This window comes from Phragmites australis, chromosome 13 (genome assembly GCF_958298935.1).
Source record: "Phragmites australis chromosome 13, lpPhrAust1.1, whole genome shotgun sequence".
NCBI classification, from domain to species: Eukaryota; Viridiplantae; Streptophyta; class Magnoliopsida; order Poales; family Poaceae; genus Phragmites; species Phragmites australis.
The window spans coordinates 26,542,776-26,566,875 of NC_084933.1; the positions used below are offsets into that span (position 1 = coordinate 26,542,776).

A 24,100-nucleotide genomic window follows, 5' to 3' on the forward strand; every position below is an offset into this window, starting at 1 on the left:
AAACTGTCATTCAAGTGACATCTTTGAAAAAATAAAAAATCCAGAAAGGTATTTGCAAATACCCCTAAATTAAACTTCCAAGCTACTGTACATTTCCCAGCTTCAGAAGGTGACAAACAGGGTGCGTGGTCGCATCTGAAATGCTTCTGACAAAGAAAATAACCAATTACAACATCTCAACACATATAGCGATGCTCCGCATTAACCACTTACTATGTGAAGTCGGTGATCCCATTGTTCTAAAATTTGTCTATCTACAGCTAAAACTTGAGAACGCTACACAACAAAGCAAATACCACCTATGAGTTCACAATACACGGATTTTATTGCCTTTCCAATCTTTTGGATTGTGAACTGTCATCACAGGTATGTTTACGGTTTACCAGAGTCGATGATTGGTTGTCCATTTTGGTTCTCCAACGAGTCAAACTCTGAGCGTTGAAGACTCCCAGATGGCTCACCTGATAACCTCAGTGGTCTCTCATTACTCTGCATACTCATTGGATCGGAAGGGAATTTTGTAACCTACAAAACATTGCTGAGATTCAGAAGCATTACCCTGAAGGCTGTTCACAAGACAAAATTAGACACGTTATTTTTTCAATTGTTCAGAAGCATTTGGAATCTATGAGACAGTATATATCTGCAAACATTTTAAGCAAAACATAAATATGTTTTGCTTATGACCTTTTAGAGGTCAAAAGGATCATGTTTATAGGCAAGCACTCACATCATTTGAAGCCTCTAGCCTTGTCTGCAATGCTTCATGTTCTGCTTTAACACGGGATGGGACACCATCCTTTTGATAAACATTCTGTTTGGCAGTCTCCTCGTCTACTTCACTTGAAGCAGCAGCAAAAGGGTGGTTTGCTGGAATCCATCTAACTGTATCTGGATCAACATCTGGTGGTAAGGAATCACCTTCTCTAAGAAACACAGTGGGCCTTTTCCACTGATATGCACGTGATCTCCTTTTCTGATGCATTGCTTGTTGTTCTTTCGTAAGACTAACAGGAGCCAAACGGTACTCCTTTCCAAACATTTTAGCAGTAGAAGTATCCTTATCAATCTTGACTAATGGATTGTTGAACGGATCATCGTACGTGCGGAGCTTTGCACTGCAGGAATTACATTGGTCAAAACTATTGCACGGTTCAAAAGAAACTCTTAAGCACTGAACAGATGGTTTAAAGCAAGTAACTTTCCACATTAGTAAAAGGGCATTTTTATCATTTATGTTGCATTAAATATGATCCCTATTATTGGTTCCTTAAACTAAAATTCCAATAGCCATGCCAGTAAATAGACAACAAGTAAAGAGTGTGGTAAGGCTTTGCAATGGTATGAAGCAAGTTACTAGAGACACAATAAAGGGCAGCAACTCCTCACAAACACCAGCCCTGCAGCGCAATCATTTGAATGGAAAATTAAAGCAGTGTTCTAGATGATTGAATAATGACTACTTACTTATCTGAAGTGGATATGAAGATTCAGTATGTGCCATGTGGCCAGATTTAGACTAATGTTGAAGAGAATGCAAAATGCAAGTTTGAGGAGAGAGCAACATACATCCCTCGTTGCCCTGATTTTAACTGCCCACGCCTTACTAGAGCAGCAACAGAACCTCTATTATCATGCTCTCCACTTCTCACGATGACCTGCCTTGCGGCAGCAGCCAAAACTGCAATGCCAAGACAGAAACCAGCAACAAAATTCGGACCGATGTTTTTCCGGATCTGCATGAAAAAAAAAATGTAAAAATTGGAACAGTGCACAAATGGCACTAGATAGCACTGGAGTATTGACATGGCAAAGCAGACAAAGCACTTAGTTTTAAATCTTATATTGGAAAAAAAAAAAGAGCCATAAAGAACAGTAAGTTGCCGGCAATATCTAAAACCCAGGAAAGCAGTGCAGATGGTGGCAAAAGAGCACGGCCTACAAAGTTCAACCAATTCCCTGATGCACTGCAGAAGTGCAGGTTGCTGGTGAACTGCAGGTTACTGGAGGAGCGTCATGGACAGTGAAACAGGGGATGTCAAGTAGCAAAACATAGCATTAATTTCTTCACATGCTTGCAGAGGCTGTGTTTACTTAGATCAATTTCAATAGATCATCGTTTCAAGCTAATACCATTGGTAATTTACTTATCTAATTTCCACATGTATGCAAAACTACAACTTCCAAGCACTCGCCGCAATTCACCGTACTAGGCTAACATCCCTTCACACCACTCATCTCGCGATGAGATTAACCAACTCCACAATTCAAACGGGCAGAAACATCAAGTGAAGGAAACGAGCGTCGTTACCGAAGCAACAGCATGGGGCACGGAAGCGACGACCGCCCTCAGATCTCCCACCGTCCTCTCCAGAGCCCCCACCTTCCGCTCCCCACCTGCGCTGCCGCTCGTGTTGCTCGAAGCCCTAATTGCCCCGGCCCACCTTAGCCTCCCGCGAATGGGACGGGGACAGAGGGGGATACGGAAGGGGAGGTAGACGGCGACGGAGGCGGGCGCCATTGCTGCCCTCGCATGGAGGTGCTAAGGTCAGGGTTTGGGGCTGGGACTCGGAGTGCTCGAGGCCGAGGCCATAGCCTACGCGAGGAGGTGTCCAGTACTCGAATTTTTTATTTATATATTTTATGTTTTTCAATATTTATAAAATTACACGCCGTTTCAACAAATTACAAGAGATGAGCCCCGCCAGTCAAAAGATAAAAAATATGAAAAGCGCGGAGCGGCAAGCGTTCATATAGTTTGTATTATGTACGTGTAATTGTATATTTTTTATTTAACTTTTGATTTTATCGGAGAGTATACGAGTGGTTTAAAAATTCTAAATATTTTTATGGGTAAATTAGAGCTCACTAACAACCTATTTAATTGGTTTGATCTTAAAAACTAAGTCAATATTTAACTAAAATTCTTAAAAAAGACTACTTTTATAATACTCTATTTATATATATTTTTATTATTTAATGTGATATTCTTAGTGAATTTACTCTAGGTTATTTGATCATCATAAAAAAGATCATCACTATCTTGATCTCGTACAAGTTTTAAGTTGTTGGTTAAATTTTAGCTATGATTTGAACATAGCTTTTGTAGTTAGTGATATTGCTTTGCACAATAGCAAGAAGCTTCTCTATTATTCATATAATTATATTTGTAACTTATCATGTGCTATATATCTATTTCAATTGTTTTTAGTCCAACTATAAGTTAGACATCGAATTGAAATAGTTGCAGTTGTTTTCTGTTATTTTATTTAGCTTTGTCCTTTTAGTTATTTATCTAAATTATACGTATAGGTTACCCTTATCCTACATTACAAACTTGTGATTTATGATGTCATATCGGTTATTTTTTATAATTATACTTTCTAAATGTATATATATTAGGTATTTACCTCAACCGACTATCAGTTTATACCATATTACATCGATGTTCTTTTAATGAATTTACCCTAGGTTATTTGGTCCATTTTTTATGATAATCTTTTAGTGGACTTACCCCTTTATTGTATATTATTTATGAATTTGTGCATGTTTGAATTTAAATTGGATTAAAAAAGAGAATATTGTATGAAATGATAAAAAATACATATAAATAGAGTATTACAAAGAAACTCATTTTTTCACTAAATAACTTAGAGTTGGAAAACATTTTTATAAATTATTATATCACATGAGAAGAATATTAGTGGATTTTTTTCTGATTTTTGGAATTTATTTAAGGTATTAAAAATTTCTACAAGTTATAAAACTGGGCTTCTTTAGAGAATTTTCATTAATTGGCTTAGGATTTTTTATTAAACTAATTAAAATGGATTGTTATTGACTCTAGTTTACTTATAAAAAAATTAGAATTTTTGAACCACTCATATACTCTTAGATAAAATCGAGATTTAAATGAAAAAGGAAATGCACACGTAAATATATAAAACACAAGCTAGACGAATGAATGTACTGCTTCAGTTCACTGGGTGAGAGCAAGATCTCACCGTATTTTTTATTTTTTAATATTCTAACCGATGGGGCTTACAACAGGTGAGACCTTAACTCACTCGATAAACGAGTGATGATAGACTATTCTTATAATTTATTAAAATGACTATATAATTTTGTAAATATTGAAAAAATAAAATATATAAATAAAAACTCTCCAGTACTCGGATGCCCGACGAGACAGTGATCGTCACATGCTGAGCCTATATAGCCGAAGCCCAAAGGGCTCTAGAGAAGCCCATGGGTCACCATATCCTCCATACTCCCCTCTCCCCCAAGAAATTGCTATAATCATGCATATAATTTTTTTCCTTCTATTCAAGCGACGAGTATAAGCCCCATGTGCCATCTTCTTCTCCAACACGTCGGCACGACACGCTTTCATGGCCCACCCTCTTTCAGTCAATAATAACGGGTTATGATTACGACCTGTTACTAATGACTGAATATTAGTGACAGGTTACGGTTACGACTCGTCACTAATAACTTTATTAATGATGAGTCATCACCTATCAAAAATAATCTATCATTAGTGATACGATAAAAATAACAGGTATAAGATACGTCATTAATACCAGTTATCACTCGTCACTAATTACATTTTTTTAACGTAGTGACCAGCCTCAACACCACTCATCCAGTGATCCTCCACCGCCCCGCCATCCGTGACCAGAGGCATACCCACCGTCCCGCCATCCGTGACCAGAGGCATACCCACCGCCTCGCCGCTCCCGCCCCAGCACCTACCCCCACCAGTCTACCTTGCCTCCCGTGACTTCCCTCTGAGCCCACCGATAGGGAAATCAAACCCGTCGCAAACCTCTCCGAAAAAGTCACCATCTGAACAAAACTAAAAAAACAGGCGCATGAACATTAGGAGGTGTGAAAAAAACAAGCGACACACCAAGATTCCCAGAGCCGAGAACAAATAGTTGCCTTTAAAACTATTTTGTTTCTGGAAAATGCTATGCACACGATAGATATGTACGATCATGTTTCGATCGTGAACCCCGCTGGACCTCTCCGTTGGCCTGTCGCTCGGTGCGGCGTGGAGTCCGTTCAGCTGTGGCTCACGCCGTCGGAGGCGCTGAATCGACCGTAACACTAACACGATCGTACTAAGCTGTCGTACTAACACTCGACACAGGCGGTCGCGGGCACCAGCCCCTACATGGCGTTCGAGAGCTTCTTCACCGGCCGCGCCAGCCTCGACACGGACGTGTACGCGTTCGGGATCTTCGTCATGGAGGTGCTCAGCGGGAGGAGGCCGAGCAGCTCTGTGTCGTACCGCAACGACGACGACGAGCCAAGCACAAACAGCCCATGCACATCGTGGACTGGACGTGGCAGCTCTACGGCGAGGGGAGGGCGGTGCACGGCGCAGATGCGGCGGCCGGCGCTGAACGGGGAGTTCAACCCGGTCGAGGTGGACTGCGCGGTGATGTTGGCCCTGGCGTGCTGCCACCCGAACCCGAGGGAGAGGCCGTCCATGAGGACGGCTGTGCAGGTGATGATCGGCGGAGCTAAGGCGCCGGAGCCCCCGGTCCAGAAGCCTGTGTTTTTGTTCGGCCTCCTCTCGGCGCGCATCAGGAGATCGAGCTGCTGCATGTCGGGCTGCTGTTCACGGGAGCGCACTCCAGCTTCTGTTCCATGACCTCCAGTTCCATCACTGGAAGGTGAGTAACGGGTGCCTGGATATGTGTTCTGCTATAGTCCCTAGTTTTTCGATGTGTGTTCTGCTGCTATTTCACAACTGTTCAGCTAAGTAGCGTGCGCTACAACGAATATATAAATATTGGATACGGTAATTAAAAATAAACTAAGTTACGAAGATATTGATACATTATGAGAACAATATCGAATAAATATGTCAAGAGCAATAACGTAATTTGATTTCAGATGGATTAAAAAGAATAAGATTATCTACTAATTTCTCTCATAATATTTTTATTAGTAAAAATAAGTTATATATTCATAGCGGGTAACGAGTAGAAAATGCCGAATGATGAGAGTGAATAGTAAAAAATAAATAAATTATTTAAATTTTTAATTTTTTTATTAAATAAGATAATAATAGAGAGAAGAAGTAAAGTAAGAATTAACTCATATTTTACATACTGAGATTAATCTAGCCGTTTGTTCCGAAGAGCGTACAATAATATTGCAGCAACGAGGCCCGTGAAAATAAGCCCCCAGGCCGACAACTCTTAGGTTATCCCTGTCCGCCCGTGGCGATACCGTTCCCCGACCCGAGCAGCCAGGCCATCCGCTGCCCACCGGACCAGTCGCACCCGACCCGCACGTCCCTTCAGCTGTTATGCTGCGCAACGGCCTGTGCGCGCACCAAGCGGAGAGGGACGCCGGACGCGGGCGGCACATGACACATTGTCACATCGACACGCTCCCACGCCCGACGCCCCAGGAGCTGTTCAGCGCTGTCACCCCGCCCGCCCGGCGGCGGCGCCGGAGCACTCGCGGTTGTAACCCGAGGCGACAACGAACCCAACACGACGGCGCACCAAGCGCCCACACGCAAGGACGACGGTCTCGCGCGCTTACGTGCTCGCGACCGCTGTCTTCACCGCTCTTGGCCGCGCCCAGGCGCTCACGCGTAGAGGTCACGGGCGTGCCCGCTGGCCGGACCAACCTCGTTGTATGGACGACCGAGATCACTTTGTTGTAGGATTGAACATGGCGAAGTTGCCGACGACTGAGATCACTTTGTTGTATGGACGCAAGAGTTTGTAGCGTGTAACTTTCTATTGATAAACAATGGTAGCAAGTAGCGACGCGACAGTTCAATTTGGCGTCATGGAACTTCGATGGCTAATTCCTGTCAATAATTTTGGATTATACGATCGATAGATATATGAACGATATTTACGGTGTGTGTTTGTGATGAAAAAAAATATAAAGTTTATTCACCTTCAGGCCTACGAAGGATAACAGTCCTACGTCTTCTGTATTTTATTATCATTATTTATAAACTTATCCATCCCTCCTCGTATAAATTGGATCCTCCTCCTCTTATATATCAGAGAGAATGAGACTTTATAAGTGGGTCTTTTTTCTAACACATAACTTAGCTAAAACTTATACTCCTAGGCTATTTAAAATAGATGACATACGTGCCTTTTGTTGTTCCGATGAAGCAGCTGAGCACATACCATCCGCTGAATACCTCCACGCCTATGTCACCTGGTGCCCCATGTCCTATCACCGGTCTTGCACGCGCGCCTGTGAAGTAGTCTGACACGTCTGCGAGCCCATCCTATGAGAATTGACTGATTTGATATGTACCTGTCCTGCGACCAGCGAAGGTTGTTCGCGGGTGTCGAGGGTAATCCTTGACAGTGATTTCGGGGTATGTTAGACAGTGGGTGCGTGATCTTTGTTCGGAATGCATATGTTGGATCTGGTTGTATATGTGCAACTCAAGACACTGGGGTTTATCCAGGTTCATGCCCCCCTCCGGGTAACAGTCCTACATCCTGTGTATTCTTCTTCTTGTGGTCAAAACCAGTTACCGATGATGTTCTTGCCGAGCCTTCTACTTGTTGGGCCCCAAAAATCTTCTCCTCTACAAGCCTGGTACTCCTTCCTTTATATATCAGATGTAGAGAGGACTTACACGTGAGTCAAGACATAGACTCAGGTCTAGCTAGAGTTTCTCACCTAGGCCTATCATTACTAAGAGCAGACATATCTCATTTGCTCTACGGCATCATAGAGCTTGTCCCATCGCTCCACCGCCTGTGTCATCCCGGTTGCCCTGACTGTCATGTTCCGTCTCCACGCGCCTCCTGCGCACCTGCAAAAGAACTCCTGCCACGTATGTCAGACCATCTCGTAGTGATTAATGCTACGGGACGAGTCACGGCCGCTCTGCACTGACCATACCGTGGACGATCGGAAAGGGGACCTAGGGAAGGGAACTACTCAAGCAAAAAGGTATTTATTGTGATTAGATTGTTTGAAGACATACCTGCCCCGGGACCAGAGGAGACTAGTCGCGTGGTTTCCTCCTGTGACCTGGGGACTGGTTGCGGAGCTCGGTCAGAGAGTCTGGTTGCGTGGTCGCTAGCTGGTCGCAGGTTGCTGACTGGTCGTGCGGGAGAACCACGATTCCAGACAAAACGTGACATGAGGTACTTGCTGATATTTTACCGGTGTGGGTTCGCCCGTGAGGGATCTCACTATTCTTTACACCAACAGTAGGAATCCCTTATGTGATAACGATCCTGGTCATGAAACTTTTTAATTTCTCTGATGAGTTTTATTATTGTTGTCCTAGTCATAGAAGCCTTGAAATGACTAAAAATCCCTAACATTTTTTTAAAAGACTCTGATCGTGACAGGTAAGCAAGAAGAGGCTAGACGGACCAGCTCATCGGCTAGGAGGTTCTCCTTGTGAGGGTTGTGCTAGACTTCAAAACAGAAGGAACGTCGCTCTAGCTTTCTACTTCGGAGAGGTATGCCGTCATCGCCTGGTTTGAGCATAGGAAACCCTCTGCACGCGGTTTACAGCCAGCAACGAGTCCGTCATCGCTAGTGGGCATCTTACCTCATCTGCGGATGCTGCTTGTATTCCAGATAAGAGGCCCTCATACTCCGCAATGATGTTTGGTGGTATGAAATTTAATTGAAATATGTACTTGAAGGTGTCGCAAATGTGTGGGGTCGAGATCACTCCGGCCTCCAATCCAATCAACGTGCATAGCCTATCGACATGTGCGGTCCTATACCTGTTCATCTCCAAAACCCTCACTGCTCGATGACCAGTACTGCTCTCGGGACCCGTTAGGATCCTATGAACACGGCAATGACTCATCATCTAGTCAATGAGTGGTTAGTACATGAGGAGAAAAAAGGGTCATCTGTTGAGATCCGGAAAGACTGCCCCCGTTCCTGGTATCTGTCGGAAGTGGCTATTAGAAACTTGAAGAGCGGAAGATCCTTTTTCCTATCCTCAAGATGACCTTGCCCAAAAGGCCACACACCCGATTAGTTTCAGGATACCCTCTTACCTGCTTAGGGATTTTGCCTGGCTGATGGCTCCAGATCATGTTGTAGAGGTCGCATTGGCACAAAGAGTTGCGCATGTCAAATGGTTGGTTGTCCCAACGCAGAGGGTCTCCGAGCGCTCCCTGTTACCGAGGGAGGATGCGATCTTTCCTGTCGTGGGGCCTGTCATAGTTCTTGGCGATCGCAACCATCACTAGTCCTACCAACAGACGTGGTATTTGTCATCATAGTTTAGCATCATGTCGCGATGGGGGAGTCCCCGACATTCGTGTAGCGTAACAGCCTTGGCGATGACGATGCCAAAGACCGCGTCCTCTACGACAGTTCCTCCGAGTGACGCCATGGTGGTTAGGGCTATGTCAGAGCATCCTCGTGTCCGATGTTGGTCTAGTTCTCCTCTAGGGCGTGAACTGGGGATCATCGTCGGCACCGGGAAAACGAGAGCCTCCACTGCCCCCCCCATTGTATGAACTGTTATGCAAACTTCCCGTTGAGTCTCAGAGCCTTTGGACTTCGATTCGGTGTCACATACCTAGGGCATACCGAGCTCATCTGGGTCCTACCCTATGACGAACATCTCGCGTTGACTGGGGTCCTCAGAATGAGACTCAACAGTTGCCGTGGATCCGACCATAGGTAGCCCAATCTAATCTCTAACACTTACCGAAATACAGAAACGCGTCCCCTACTTAACGCACCAACTGTTAAGGGTTAATTTTTTATAATGATTCCAGGGTATACCGGTCGATAGACGTGTGAACAACGCTTACGGTGTGCGTGTGTTTATGATGAACTAAAGAACATGGAGGTTATCTAGGTTCAGACCTTCCGAAGAATAACCACCTATGTCCTGTGTATTTTTTATCAGTGTTTGTGAACTTGTTATCCATCCCTCCTCTACAAACCAGGTCCTCCTCTCTTTATATACAAGAGAGAAGGAGACTTTACAAATAGACCATTTTCTGCTGATCCATACCTTAGCTAAAGCTCCCACCCCTAGACTATTTAAGATAGGCGCCGCACGTCCCCCTTTTTATTTCAATGAAGCAGTTGAGCCCATCCCATCTGTTGGCACCTCCACGCCTACTTCATCGTGGTCAGCTGGTGCATCTTGTCTCATCACTGGTCTTGCATGCGCACATGTGAAGTAGTCTGACACGCGTGCGAGCCCGTCCCGTAACGTTTAATGCTACGAGACAGGGTATAGTGCCACTGCGCCAGCCACGACCTGTCTGCTAGGGAGGAGCGACTAGGAAAGGGAAACACTTGAGCGAAATGCATTTAATAAGAATAGATTGATTTGATATGTATTTGTTACGCTGGTCGCGAGAATCCTCTATGTAGTAAGAATCTTGGTCACGAAGATGCAGACTGATCACGCGGTGAGACCCTGATCTGATTTTTTTTCTTGTCAACTAGTATTAACCGATGTGAATCCTCATAATAGGAGACCCCTCTATTCTATACCCCCATCATCTTATTTCATCCATCCTATGATATTGGAGCTTGGATGAAAGAAAGTGCTACATGGATAAGCTTTTTTAATTGGAAAAGAACATACATATGGATCCACTAGATTCAAGTGAGCCAGAAGAGCCTAAAAAAGTTCAAGTTCTTTTATCACAACGAAAGAGAGAGAGGGAGGGAGGAAGGCTTTGACTTTAGCTCGTGGTTTGGCCGCAACTAGTTCGTACCAGTAAACACCAACCACAGACACAAAGCCCGGCATACCATTGCTACCGCAACCAAGCAATACAAAAACTCAGAAACCAACTCTTATCTTATCGCTTGTGAATCCGTGATTAAACTAGCGTGTTGATTGAAACTTTTGCTCGCAGCTTGCTCAGAAATCAGGTTGACCTGAGTGCCCTAGCAAGAGTTTTTTTTGAGTTTCCTTTTGCCTTTCTGCATACTTGGCTTGCTACACTTTGTGCTTTCAACTGTTCAACCACCAACGGTGTGTGCGCTATCAGGTCAAGTGTATATGGAGCTAGGACTTGGTAGAGTGCGCTTCTTTTTAGGTTTTGAACGAACTCCTTCAAGGCGGAGTTCAACCAATCACAAGAAATCTGACTCGGCGAAAGTAGGTGATGAAGTCGTTCGACCGATTATCAGGCGTTGAACTATGGGATTGTCTTGCTTCAAATGTCCTTATCAGAAGAAGGTGGCAAGAGAGACAACCAAGCAAGCAAGACCCAGAAAGTACTCCTAGTTTTGCAGGGGAAGAGAAGCGTGTCAGCGTACCGAGGATATCAGTGTACCACACAGCCGATTTGTTGGAAACATATTGTCGTATCATGATCTCCGTGTGTGAATCAACATGGCACCTACGTGTTACTGGTTTTTGGTCTCGCAAAACTAGCTTCGCCTTGGTTAGGGAAAAAGAGTGGTTTTGCCGACAAAGGGTTTCTTTGTTTTCGAGTATGTCCAAGATACAACGGTCGTGAGTTTAGCGAGGAAAACCCATGCGGTTCTCCCTAAGATGAACCCTTTTTCAGTCTAGAGTCTGCATCAAATGCTATCTCACTCTGCAGAGCAAGCATATTAGGGTTGATCTAAAAAAATCAAGCATATTAGGGTCGCACAAAATGCCTTGCCAATTTCAAATCGACACATTCTTAGCAAGTAACTTTTGACCTTTAAGTTTTTTTTAAAAAAACACAACAATATTATATACACCACTTTCTGTAGTTTCTCATTTCTTTCGTTTTGACTTAGGGGTGTGCGTTGTTGTAAAAACTCTTTTCGTTTTTAATGAATGACAGAGCTACTGCCATCTTTTCCGAAAAAAACAAACCACTTTCATTCTTTGATTTCAGTGTTCACGGAGGTATCGACAGTCGGCGTTCAAAAAGATTTGGCTCCACGCTTTTCAAAATACACTCTCTTTGTGACCGGACAGCCGGAGAGAGCAATTGTGCGGTTAATAGGTGTACTAAAATGTGTACCTCTCGTTTTAGCTGACCTTTACAAGGTTGCAATGCCGAATTTCCTCAGGAACTGATGACGGCAATACGCTAAGATCAGAATCAAGGAACACAAGCTATTCCCGGCTCACGGCACCAAGAAGATAAGCATCCTGCATTCTGAGCAGTTACGCCATGCAAGATACGTTTCTTCGGCTTCGCACAGACCCATGTTCCGCACGGTCTCTGAACAGATTAGATGTAGTGCTGGCACGTGAAGTCGAATTTCTTGGATGGGAATCTTCAATGTCAGCTACAATTAGAAAACGAGATACGGAGATCGTCCCGATCAAAGTTGGTCGCATATCTTTTCATACTATTTACAAAATGTACAGAGCTAGAATGTTGCAGACCATGATCCCGGACTCCGCCATTCCCAGATGCTACGCATTACCAACTAGGCACTAGTAAAATGTACCAATAAACGAGGGAAGGTGAAAGAGGCAAACGAGAAATTTAACCAATGGGATTGCTTATGGATTGGTCGATTTCTCCGGGTCTTGTTCTAGCTCTACTCTCTGCTCTGCTGCCTACGGCAGGAACGGCGGCATGTCGCTGTAGTGGGTCGGCTTCCGGCAAGCGCCGGCGTCGGTCCGAGAGCCGCAGCGGCGGCACCGCTCGCCGGGCGGCAGCTCGAGGACCAGGATCCGGCGGCAGGAGGGGCACGACGAGTGCCCGCGCAGCCACTTGTCGATGCAGGCGGCGTGGAACCCGTGGCCGCACTGGGGCAGCACGCGCATGGACTCGCCGTCCTCGAACTCCGCGAGGCAGATGGCGCACTCCGCCGCCGCGGCCTCCTCCGCCTTCCGGCCTTCGCCGCCGCCGGGAGCCGCGGCGACATACGGCACGGTGGGGAGCGCGCGGAGCACCGCCTTCTTGACGCCCCTGTTGGCGGCGGCCGCTTCCGCCCGCGGCCCGGTCCCGCCGCGCCCGCACGTGCACCACCGCTTGAGGAGGCCGATGCCGAGGACGGAGATGAGCGCGCAGAGGAGCGAGGCGAGGATGATGACGAATTCGCGGTCGCTGGGGGCATCCGACGCCGGCGCGCCGGCCGCGGCCTCTAGAATCTTTCTCGCCACGCCTTGCATCGTCACCGGATCGGACGGCTGGCGCTGGTGACTCACGGGGAGGAAGGTGACAAGTGTGTGGGGGAATCGAAACGAGGGGTTCCTCTGCCTTATATGTAGAAACAGCCAGCACCCCGCGTTCCTCTGCTGCGTTTCGGAGGAGCATACGAAGCAGGCTGCAGGCCCCGGGGTTTATAGGTGTCAAGTATACAAAATAGGTTTTCTTTTACAAATATATAGTTTTTCTTTTACAATGAATTTAAATATGGTTTAGATATGAAGAAACCGTTAATTATCCATTTCTAGTTTCTTTTCTCTCCTATCGGCAATCAAGATCCCTACGGTTTGTTATCCTATTGACGATCAATATTCTTACCGTTTATTCTCCTATTGGCGATAAAAGAAAACGTAAGGATTTCACGTGCAACGCCTCATGCATATTATTTTCTTTTGTCGCCTATCTTTGTAGCGACAAACTAATGGGCGGCTAGTCGAACCGTGATCGAAACGCTTACGGTTTGTTCTTCTATTGGCGAAAAAAAGAAAACGTAAGAATTTCACGTGCAACGGTTCTTCTTTTATTCCACAACAGCGACAAACTAATGCGCGGCTAGTTCAACGATCCAAATGCGGATCCACACATGTATCAAAACCGACCGACGCTTAGAAATATTTATATTATAGCTGCACCCGAGTTTGGCACAATTTGCTTCCTCTCCCGGTAGGGGCGGCGACGTGTGCTCTTTCGGCCCCAGCCGGACCATGTGCGCGCGGTGCACCCAAATCCCAGACGGGCTGTTCCGGCCCCGGCATGCTCCGAAGGGTGCACGTCACGCCGTGCGTTTCGGTTGCAAGCTTTCCACTTCCATCCGGGGGTCGGGCGGGTGCGCCGCGCCATTTGCAGCCCCCGCTAATCCCGGCCGGGCCTCTGCGTCGTCCGTTTCGAGCCGCGGGCGGTTGCAAAGGTCGCGGTCGATCAGCCGTCTCACTCACCCACCGGCAAGCTAGGCGCTGCTGCTACTCTGGCTTTTCTTGCCCTCTCTCTCCCAACGTCGCATGCAATGGAAACGCTGCGCTTCCGTAGCGTTACTTGAGGGGAAGTGCCCGGAGAGACGGGCCAAAAGGCGACGAGCGTTGCGGCCGAAGAGAGCAGTGCGTCCTGCGGGAGGTAGTTCGGGGCCAGGGCTCGATGTGCGGTCCGGGAGGTGATCTTTAACGTGCGCCTGCGCCGGCGCCGGTGGAAGTCGTGGGAGGTGCCGAGGTGTCGCCCGAAGATGTCACTCGCCCGTCACACCGTCCGCGTGGAATGGCCGGTTCAGAGGATGGTTCCCTGCGGACCCGCTCTTGTCATCGGCGGACCCACCTTGTGCATAGGTATTCAGTTGCATACCTAACTTTTTTAAAAAAATCGATAATATATACAGTATATATTAAATATATGTATAGTACATAGCTAATTAGATTTAAAACTCACAAACTTAGCCTTTCATCGAGCATCCGCTATCGATTCATCCTCACTTTCACATGCTCCTATTAGCCTACGGCCCACAAACCTAAGTCATCCACCAGCTTAATTATCCTTTACTTTTACCGGTTCGTTTTCTCATAATCTTGTATACCTAGTCTAGAATTTCTGGATCCACCACTGCTCTTGGTGCTGGGTACCTCCGACTCTGCAATCTTATCCTGGAACGGAGTAGGATCTAATTCAATTCTGAGCTAAATGTTAGAAGTTCCGGAGCAATTCTCCTCATCCAGGACACTCCCTTGGAAGCAACTATTGGAAAATATTCTAGCTTGAACCATCACTTGTGTGCCGTATCTGAAACGTAGCAAAAGGTGCAGGAATCAGTGCGCGGGTTCAGAAAACAGGAGCATCCGTATGCCGTATTTGTGATATATCCTGCACGATTTGTGGAGGCATCGTACGTACTTCCTGACTTGACGCCTGTTGCGTCGCGTTCAAGTAGATGCAACAAGCAGTGGATTCAAAATAAAAATAATCAAACGTCGCACTTATTAGACTAAAAGTGATAGTGTTTTATTTATCAGGCTAAAAAAATGTCATACTACCTGATACATATGATAGATTACTGAAAAAAAATTATCCGGTATTATATACACCCTTTAGCTGTAAAATGAGTCCACTCCTAAATACAAATACTCCTTTCACACTAATATCATAGAATTGTTACGCTGCACATGACACACGAAGACGAATATTCTTAGCATATTTCAAGTGATGCACTTGAGAGTCAAGACGGTCAAAATAAGCTGAATTTTTTTAGCATAACTGTAGCATCGGAACATGTGCACACATATCAATCTTACACGTATATACATGGCTACACACTCGCATCCATGCACACTACACACTTTAGACAATCGTGCAGGATCAACGAAACCATTCAAAACTCCACGAGACAAAACACACTAGACTTTTATTGTGGCTCATGCACTAGAGGCAACGAAATTTATTTTGAGGTCAAGCCCCGATGAGACACCCGTTCCAATCCAGGATCGAACCCCGGGTGGATAGGCTGCCAACCAACAGCATACTACTGAGCCGGCGGGTCAGCGGCTCAGCGCTCGTTCTCAAATGGCCATGGAATGTTGCACAGAGATGTTCTGCCTACTCTCTTCACATTACATGGTGCTCCGAAATTAGCATGGCTCTGAAACTGAATCCATCAGAAAGAAACTCTCACTTCTCACTTTCACCACGAGGGAAGAATATCGTAGATTACTACTGGCACTTTTCGACATATCATCACGTGCAGTGAAAGAGCATTAGCAGATGACAAGTACCGGCACTTTTTATCCAAGAGTGGTTTATGTTGAAGTGGGACCACTCACCACCACACACTCAGTTATCCACATGAGTTCCCGAAAAAAAATTGTGCAAAAATTGGCAGTAAAATATGATTGTAACCACCCAGATGAACTCGTGGACAGTTAGCAGGCAATTACACAACGCTCCCATGTCGATCTGAGATAGCCTGGACAGTTGGCATATAACAAAGGATTGTCCACACATCGACTAGATACTCCACCAGGAAATCAGATCGGGAAAATGATCCGGATTAGCATAACACGCGAGGCATTTGTAGCCATCGACTTATTTCGAGGCCAACTAGGTGAAAGTAGTAATAGTGAGTCGCATCCTTATCACTTCCTCGTTATCCAATTCAAGCATGCCAATCCTCTAACGTGACAAAGCTCTTCTCATCGCAAAAATTAGCTATTACATACCACTCAATCTCTACTACTCCGTTCGTATGTGTCCGCTCCCGAAAATCCCGCTTCCGCGTTTCGCCTCTAGCTCACGCACTTAGCCTGCCCAGCACGCTGTGCGCCATGCACGTCGACAGCCTCCCGCAGCTCCTGACTAACACCCACATGTAGACAGGCCGAATGACTAGTCTATTCAAAATAAAAGATTTCCATGATTTCCTAAATTAACCTCACTTTCCACCAAGATAGAAAAAATCATGACCTACAATCTGTCAGATGTAAGGGCTAAGAACTATACATTAAATAACCAAACAGAGAAACATGCGTTTCAGAAGGCTACTCCAAAAAAAAAAGAACAGTTTATTTCACGGTAGCCTAGAGAGCTGATCTTTCTGGGGGTCACTGGGTACGAACACCGGGAGCTGGTGCGGCCGAGGTCCGCCAGACCGTTGGCTTGAACTGCCAGGATCTCTGAAACTTCTTGCTGCAGGATCCGCCACCAGAGGTCCACCAAAGAATATAGACTGTCCAGTGTATAGAAGATCCGGACGGCCTAAGCGAGAGCTGGATCCCTGGTTTGTCTGTGCAGACACAAACCTGCCAGCTTCCTGATCCCAGTAAACAGATGGTCGAGAAGATCTTTCTGCGTTTGGTGGCACGTTGAACCTCCTTGCATTGTTGGCCTCTGAGACAGACGATTCTTTGACAACACTTGCTCTTGCAGAGAATGGAGACCTGTTGGCTGATGTCTGATAGATTGGATTGAAATGCTTGGAGGGATGGTGTTCAGCTATAGGCGTTGGAGTCCGCGAGTTGCTCTGGAAGCTGCTTGGTGTCTGGGGATACAGCTCGATGTCATCTGCACTTGCTCTGCTGGGTGGATAAGGCGACTTATACTGCGAGTTCCCACCGGATCGAGCGTACCCGTGGTGTCCAGTATCAGCACTTATGACACTGCTTCTGCTGCTGAGGTTATCACTGGAGCACCGGTCTGCCTCATATTGGGCACGGGTATTGATCGGTTTCAGCACGGATGAAGAGGCTCTGGCTTTTGCTGCCGCTTTCATGGCCTCATTTGAATCCAGCTTTGCAAGCTTCCATGCACTAATGCGGACTGGACGTTTAGGATGGTTTCTGGCTCTTTCAGTTGGGTCTGAGGTATCTGGATCAACAGTTGAAGGAACTCGTCCAGGTTCCAGGTGTGGAATGATTTCGTCCTGTAATGTGATGCAGACAGGATCAAATATATGTAGGATGATCCACTCAGAAGGAAGAGACTGGTTCAACTTAGAAACGGAGACAACTATGACAAGCAGAACAAGACTCGTTTTGATAGGTGATCTTAGATAACGCTGCAAATTTCTGATAAGGTTTGTTTAAGTGGAAAGCAGGCTTCATTGAAAGAAGCTAACTGCACAGCAATTTGTGGTGCCTTCAATGATAGAAACATAAACAAAAGACAATAACTCTCAGGAAAGTTGACATGGCCCAGAAGCATTACTGAATAAAATTCATACCTGGTCAATGAAGATGCGTGGGGGAGTGCACCATGCGCCTTTGTAGTGACGGGCAAATGAGCTCCCACTAAAAGCAGTTGGTGCAGAACTCATTGGAGAAGATGGCAAGCTTTGCTGGTCATCAATGACAGAGGGTCCAGGAGGTTCACTCTGAGCTCTCATTGCCACCACATATTCATAAGTTGTGATGCCCTGCAAAAGGTGGTACAAAAAATAATCAAATCCACATATTACATTTGTGGACAAGACCCGAGAAAATGGGACACGAATAATGACAAGTGATAACAAAGTGACCAACCTTCCGGATTAATATCATATGGAAGAAAAACAGCTCTCCTAGAGGTACTGAAGCAAGCATTGAAAGAGCAGTACCCAGGGCCTGAAGTCAGAAGTTTTTTGTCAACATTGTGCTAGTTTACTAGACATATCATGTAACATACTTCATAAATGATTGACTATTGCAGAGTCATTACTGTTTGAAGGATAACAACGTGAAATCAATTTGACAGCATACGGTACTGCCCAATATGATGTCATCTTCTTCAGCTATGATAATCTTTATCTCTTCTTAGGGCATGTATACATAGTTGGCATAGACATTGTATTTTCAGCTAAGAGCCAAACCTTGACCTCGATAGACTAATGCTTAAGCATAATTTTCAGCTGTGGAGTGTACACACAGCACTAGCTGTGTTTGCTCACAGTTTCTGCTGCATAAAATTAGCAATTCCTTCTGTTCACCTCCTGATAAGATTACTCATGGCAAGTTGTATTGAACTCCATTATCTTGTCTTACCTCAACAACCTAATTACAGAAGATACTACTAATTTGAATGTCAAAGACCCCCAAAATTGCAATGATACAAATTGCAAATGCGCTCAAGCTTAATCAAATTTACATGAAAACAACTGCAACTACATAACTGAAAAGGCCACCTTGTAAAGAGAAACTAGACTTAAAAAAAAAACAATTAACACTTACCACAATGGTTGCAAAGGGTGCTCGTGAAAGGCCATACCCCAGCTTTTCCCTAATCTGATCTTCTATGGCTGCTTTATTAGTGAAGCAACGAACAAAAACAGCAATACCAACTCCACACTCAACGGCAAGCTTTATGCATTTAAGATAATGAGCAATCACAATTAGAAACATAAAAATACTTTTGAAATATCAAATTTACACTCAACACAAGCTTATCGGCATCTAAAAGAATGAAAATGTTAACAATTAGAAATATCAGCAATTCAGCATTCTATGTTTTTTTTAACATACCCAAGCAAGACTGACAGCCATCAGGCATAAAAATGTGATATAGTTTTTTCTTCCAACACAATTGTTCAGCCACTGCATCAAAACATAAAAAAAAAATTCAGAATTAAGAAAAGACAGATGAAAAAATGAAAAAGGGAAGAAAACAAAATGAACTAGAGAAGATTCAATATGATACCCGACAGTGATGATCAAACCCATCAACGCACTTGTCGCAACTTCGACAATGTTTGCTATGTTTGCGCACCTATATCAGAACACAAAGGAAAGGACACTGAGTATCAACTGAAAATTTTGGGTTGATAGCATCTGTCCAAACATAAAATGCAATTGAGATGAATACAAAAATAAAGAAAAGCAAGCGTCACTGCAAATGAAGATGCCAAATGTTGGCTTTGCAAAAAATAAACATCAACAGAAGCATTGAATAGTTGTGAAAATCTATAAAGGAGTCATTTGCTTAAATAAAATCTTAGTTGCATTAAAAAATTTCTACCTCGTATTGCAATTGCGATAATATTCCACGTAGGTCCATGCTTTGAGAGTATCTGGCACTACTTGAGTACAAAAGATCGATAATTTTTTTTATGCCCCGACTCTTAGCATCTGTAATGCCGCGACCAACAGTTTTAGTTCTTAGGTACATGGGTTCTTGACAAATTGGTAAACTAGAAGCAAAGAGTGCAAGCATTTGTAGTAAAACCATTATTCAAAATATTACTGCAGGTAAGAAAAGGAGAAATCGGATTGGAACTAACAATGGCATACTCTGCACACTGTATAGGGTTGGAGCAGAGCATAAGTACCTCCGCATTGCAAAGGGTGCAAAAGAGTGCCTCTTCACCATAGTCCTCTTGTTGGTTGGATTCGTCCTCTTTGCGACAGTCCTCCATTGTAAAAATAGCACAACAAAAACAAACCCCTCCTAAGCATGATTTATGCTTTGGGGTATCCTTGCCATTTCTCAATCCTGACTTGCCAGCTTCATCTTGAGTGTCTACATTTGCTTTTAACCAGAAGGAGATGCTGCATTAGTCAATCAAGTGCTAGCACTCAATGAATTGGGTTGAATTGGATAGAGCATCGTTACGGAATCCAGACATACCTTCTGATTTATAAATTAATGCACCATCCATGGAAATCAGGATGCCAGGATCAGCAGGATCAATTGCAGTACATCTAACATATAGAATCAGCACAGATAAGGCCTGACACAACAAAAACTGAATATCAAAATACTTACAAGTACTTACGAGATGAATTCTACTCAGGTACACAATTCAAGCATTTTCTTTTTTTTGGGGGGGGGGGGGGGGGGGTCGTACCAGAAAACCATAAACACCCATAGCAATGTATTGATACAAGTCCTTCCCAAGAAACGGTGAGAAGAAGGCATAGAACGCTATACAAAGCAAGAAGAACACTGTTATAGCTACCACCTGAAAAAAATTTAAAAATGTTATTCATACTCTCCCATAGTTAAGGACCAAGAGGTAAGGATGGATCACTAGTAATGAGGAAGTATAGGAGGAAGTACGAATGCAATGAAGAGGACAAAAATTCAGCAGAAACAGAAGGTTGTCTTGGAACATAAGCTTCTGAACAGAAACAGCAGTACATAATGATCCCTCTATCTGGAACAAAATGTTACTAAGATATATTTCAAAAACATGAGCTTATGAGCATGTCAAGTGCTTACCCTGTCAAATTTACAAGTGCAAACTTAAATTTTTTATAATCGTTTCCCAGAGAACCTAAACTCTTAGATAAGGCAATCAAAGTAGCACAAACTTTCAAACTTCTAAAAGATATTCATGAAGTCGTAGTGTAGCTTAGAGTTCATGGCCTTTCCCTCTTTGCTTGATCTTCATAACCGAATCTGAACTTTAATGGGGAAGGGCAGATAAAGGTAAACATGACAAATTGGTCTGCACACGAACCTGAGCTATTGCTAACTGAATGTCCTCCAGAAAAGAGTGAAACACCTACTCAATAGCATCGCCTAATAGACAGTTTTACCTAAGAAAACTATCCTCAAGAAACAGAGCCTCTTCTTCCTCCCAGGAATCTGGTCGGAAGACAAAACTCGCTGAGAAATGTAAAAATTATTTACTTTTGTATGTAGTTCCAATATAGTCTCCCATTCAAAAGACAAAGCTCCTATTACACGGATAGTTCACACTTTAAAAATGCTTGGCCACTAGTAGGTAGTCCCCCATGTACTGTGATCTCACTAGGATACCATTGGTCTGAGATATTGCATCAACAGAATTAAAATAGTACAGTTCTGCAATGAATCCAGAAAAAGGCTTGGTAGTAACGGACTCAGCAGAACTGCCGAAGCTAGTAGCTGCGATTTGACGCTAAATATCCGTGACATTAAGAATAGAACACGATAAGCCCGCCATGACGGTCAAATTCACTGATACTAAGATACATTTTGTTAATTAAATGCATCAGATTTGATTTCACTGCATCTGGCAGTAGCACAAGCAAATACTACTTGATTGAGAAAGTGGCATAAAGCAAAGGAACATAGCAACCTGAAGCTTTGCTTTAATTGAACAAACATCTAACAAGATTACACGAACAAACAGGACACACACAACAAAAGCAACAGATTGCAAGAAGACAAGGGCCAGATCCAGATGACTGACGACACCGAACAGAACACCTCCCTCGTTTCAAACACGGAAGCATCCGTTGTACTTGGAGAACATGCAAAGCAAAGTAAAATTATGCACTTTAACAGTAAACAAAAAATTAGAGTCCGCGGAATCGTATTTAGCCTGCAAATTTCAAAACAATGTAACTAAATAAGTTAGGGAGTCGAAGTTGAAGCAGGAAGGAGACGAAAAGGAGAGTAGGGGGCAGCGAAGCCAAACTCTCAGGTCCAAGTCCCACATCACATCATCAGAGACGAAAGAGCACAAGAGACCAAGAGAAAACCAACAAAAAGTGTCACTTTTATCGGAGAAAGCGAAATGCCAGATCAAAAAAGACACGTATAACGCACGAGATTAGAATGTAGCGCCGCGTAAATTTCATCCCACATGCCAGTTGGGGAGAATCCGTTAATAAAATCAAATACATGTACTATGTCGAGTAAAAAACAGCAGAAATAAACAAAACACTGGTGGTGGTTTTAGGAGTACAGAGTAGAGTCGCGCAGTTGCATCGGGAAAAAAAATCAGAGAAAAGCAACTCATCACATCGTAACGCGCAGAGAACATCAGATCACATCAAACTTACGCAGGTCAGAACATAGCTCATCAAAACCTAAGCGCATCGCATATGACAATTCCAGGAAAATAAAAATCAAATTTCGAACGCCGCACTCGAAACACCGAAAGTTTCCCACTTCCGCGACGAGCCAAACAGGACGCAATGAGATCCGAAACCACATTGCGCAGCGCAAATACACGGAGGTGGGCAGCTCATGGCGCGGGAGAAGGCGAGCGGACCTGCAGGGTGTGGGCGGGGAGCTGCCACCCGTGGCGCCGCGCCATGGCCGCTGCCGGCCGCAGAGAGGGAGGCCCCGGGATCAGCGGCGCGGAGGCTGCATTGGGGCGCGAGATCCCGAACCCGCGGCCGGAAACGAAACCGTAGCGCCCGTACTGCCTCCGCAGCGCGTGGCTGTGTCAGTCAGGCGAGGGGAGGAGGACTGGACACTGGAGGGAGGAGGAGACGAGGCGGACGTGGTGAAGTCGAGTGGTGTGGAGATGGCCGCTGGTGGTGCTTTTTTTTTTTTACTGGGACGGTCTTGGATTCCTCGTCCTCTTGGGCCGCCCGTCCTCGCGGTTGGTGCGTGGACTGCAATGCAGAGGCATTTTCTTTTTCTTTTTTCCACCTCTTTTTATTTAGTTTTTCGCTGCTGCTGCTACACTTTAGAAGAGTGGCTTGACTGAACAGTGGGTCAGTCGGTTCTAGTCTGGGACATATATGAGAACAGGGCCAGCGTGGATGGATACATCTGAAATATTTAATTTTTTACCACTCTATTAGATTAGTAATTCCTCGCTGAGTATGACAAATGGATCCTCTGAATCTAAGATAGTAGGCTCAGTGGTAAATTCGTCACTCTACCGAATAGTAAGGTGGCAAAAAATCAAATGCCCCCGATACATTAGGACTGGCAATTGGATATGTGAGTTCGAGTACTTATGGGTTCTGTACTCGATAGATTCGGGTTCGGGTTCTAAATTTTTGTCTATGTGTTTGACGGGTTTGTACCCGAAATGAGTCAGATCGGGCTCGAGTTTTTGAATTCGCCAGTGAGTCAGGTTGGGTATCCATATCATTCAATTTTCACCTTCCACCCAACCTATTTGACTCAAACTCCTCTCTCTCCATCTATCTCTTTCTCTCCTCGGTTACCCAACCCATCAGCGCAGGGGGCAGCGGCGGGACACGAGCTGCAAGGGCGACGGCGGGAGAGCACGCTGTAGGAGCGGCGAGCGGCGAGTGGCGAGTGGCGGCGGAGCGCGATGCAGGGGGCGGCTCGAGGTTAACGACGATGAAGCGTACTACAGGGGCGGCGAGTGGCGACGAAGCGCGCTGTAGGGGGGTGACTTGAGGTCGCAGCAGTGGAGCGTGCTGCAGGGACGGCGAGCGGCAGAGGGACACGATCGGCAGCCATGTGGGGTTGCTAGATCTGAGCTGAAGTACGACGGTCGCCTCTACACACCCTCGACTCCACCGATCGTCGCTTAATTCCATAGGCTCCGAGAGTAGCAGAAAAACCCAATAGGCACCCGATGGGTGCGAGCTCGGGTGCCAGTTTTCGCCCGTTGGTCATTTTGGGTTCGGGTCGAATGGAGGTTGTCGGGTTTCGAGTCGGGTATGGTTTTACTTCACCTGGATCCGATCCGATCCATGCCAACCCTAAATATATTTTAGAAGACTGGTTTGACTGAACAGTGAGTGACTAGGTCAAAATTTTCAATCGCTGCTCATGAGATTATTTTTTTATTCACCCATCTTAAAGTTCAGGTCTAAAAATTTTCAATCGAC

The 24,100-nt window shown here is 45.0% G+C and overlaps 3 protein-coding genes across 7 annotated transcripts; all 3 read right to left on the bottom strand.

Moving 5' to 3' along the window:
• Positions 1–65: 65 nt before the first annotated feature.
• LOC133889740 (protein MULTIPLE CHLOROPLAST DIVISION SITE 1-like) lies at positions 66–2,606 on the bottom strand. Its single transcript, XM_062330203.1, has 4 exons — positions 2,312–2,606; positions 1,570–1,736; positions 731–1,118; positions 66–525 (listed from the first exon to the last, which is right to left on the bottom strand). Exons 1-4 carry the CDS (start codon positions 2,519–2,521, stop codon positions 373–375), a joined length of 918 nt encoding a protein of 305 aa, XP_062186187.1. The 5' UTR covers positions 2,522–2,606; the 3' UTR covers positions 66–372.
• A 9,676-nt stretch (positions 2,607–12,282) lies between these two features.
• On the bottom strand, positions 12,283–13,216 carry LOC133888738 (RING-H2 finger protein ATL80-like). The gene has a single exon (XM_062329083.1). It carries the CDS (start codon positions 13,085–13,087, stop codon positions 12,530–12,532), a length of 558 nt encoding a protein of 185 aa, XP_062185067.1. The 5' UTR covers positions 13,088–13,216; the 3' UTR covers positions 12,283–12,529.
• Positions 13,217–16,492: 3,276 nt separating this feature from the next.
• Positions 16,493–22,905, bottom strand: LOC133889045 (protein S-acyltransferase 21-like). 5 transcript variants are annotated; one of them, XM_062329483.1, is made up of 10 exons: positions 22,552–22,905; positions 20,413–20,526; positions 20,193–20,310; positions 19,894–20,093; positions 19,266–19,334; positions 19,091–19,162; positions 18,800–18,928; positions 18,116–18,196; positions 17,818–18,009; positions 16,493–17,517 (listed from the first exon to the last, which is right to left on the bottom strand). In XM_062329483.1, the coding sequence occupies exons 1-10, from the start codon at positions 22,594–22,596 to the stop codon at positions 16,666–16,668; spliced, it is 1,872 nt and encodes a 623-aa protein (XP_062185467.1). In that variant the 5' UTR covers positions 22,597–22,905; the 3' UTR covers positions 16,493–16,665. The 5 variants fall into 5 exon arrangements, with proteins under 5 accessions (XP_062185467.1, XP_062185468.1, XP_062185470.1 ...); XM_062329484.1 differs by having other exon boundaries at positions 20,193–20,295; positions 22,552–22,903; XM_062329486.1 differs by having other exon boundaries at positions 20,413–20,489; positions 22,552–22,902.
• Positions 22,906–24,100: the final 1,195 nt, after the last annotated feature.

What these genes read in the sequence shown, in the direction of transcription:
- LOC133889740 (XM_062330203.1), bottom strand. Translation starts at nt 2,521, where the DNA reads ATGGCGCCCGCCTCCGTCGCCGTCTACCTCCCCTTCCGTATCCCCCTC. An exon ending in TGCCCCATGCTGTTGCTTCG is followed by an intron (nt 1,737 to 2,311) that starts GTAACGACGCTC and finishes TTTTTCATGCAG; the next exon opens with ATCCGGAAAAACATCGGTCC. An exon ending in GGCTAGAGGCTTCAAATGAT is followed by an intron (nt 526 to 730) that starts GTGAGTGCTTGC and finishes AATGTTTTGTAG; the next exon opens with GTTACAAAATTCCCTTCCGA.
- LOC133888738 (XM_062329083.1), bottom strand. Translation starts at nt 13,087, where the DNA reads ATGCAAGGCGTGGCGAGAAAGATTCTAGAGGCCGCGGCCGGCGCGCCG.
- LOC133889045 (XM_062329483.1), bottom strand. Translation starts at nt 22,596, where the DNA reads ATGGCGCGGCGCCACGGGTGGCAGCTCCCCGCCCACACCCTGCAG. An exon ending in ATTAATTTATAAATCAGAAG is followed by an intron (nt 20,094 to 20,192) that starts GTATGTCTGGAT and finishes TCTGGTTAAAAG; the next exon opens with CAAATGTAGACACTCAAGAT. An exon ending in GGTTTGATCATCACTGTCGG is followed by an intron (nt 19,163 to 19,265) that starts GTATCATATTGA and finishes GTTTTGATGCAG; the next exon opens with TGGCTGAACAATTGTGTTGG.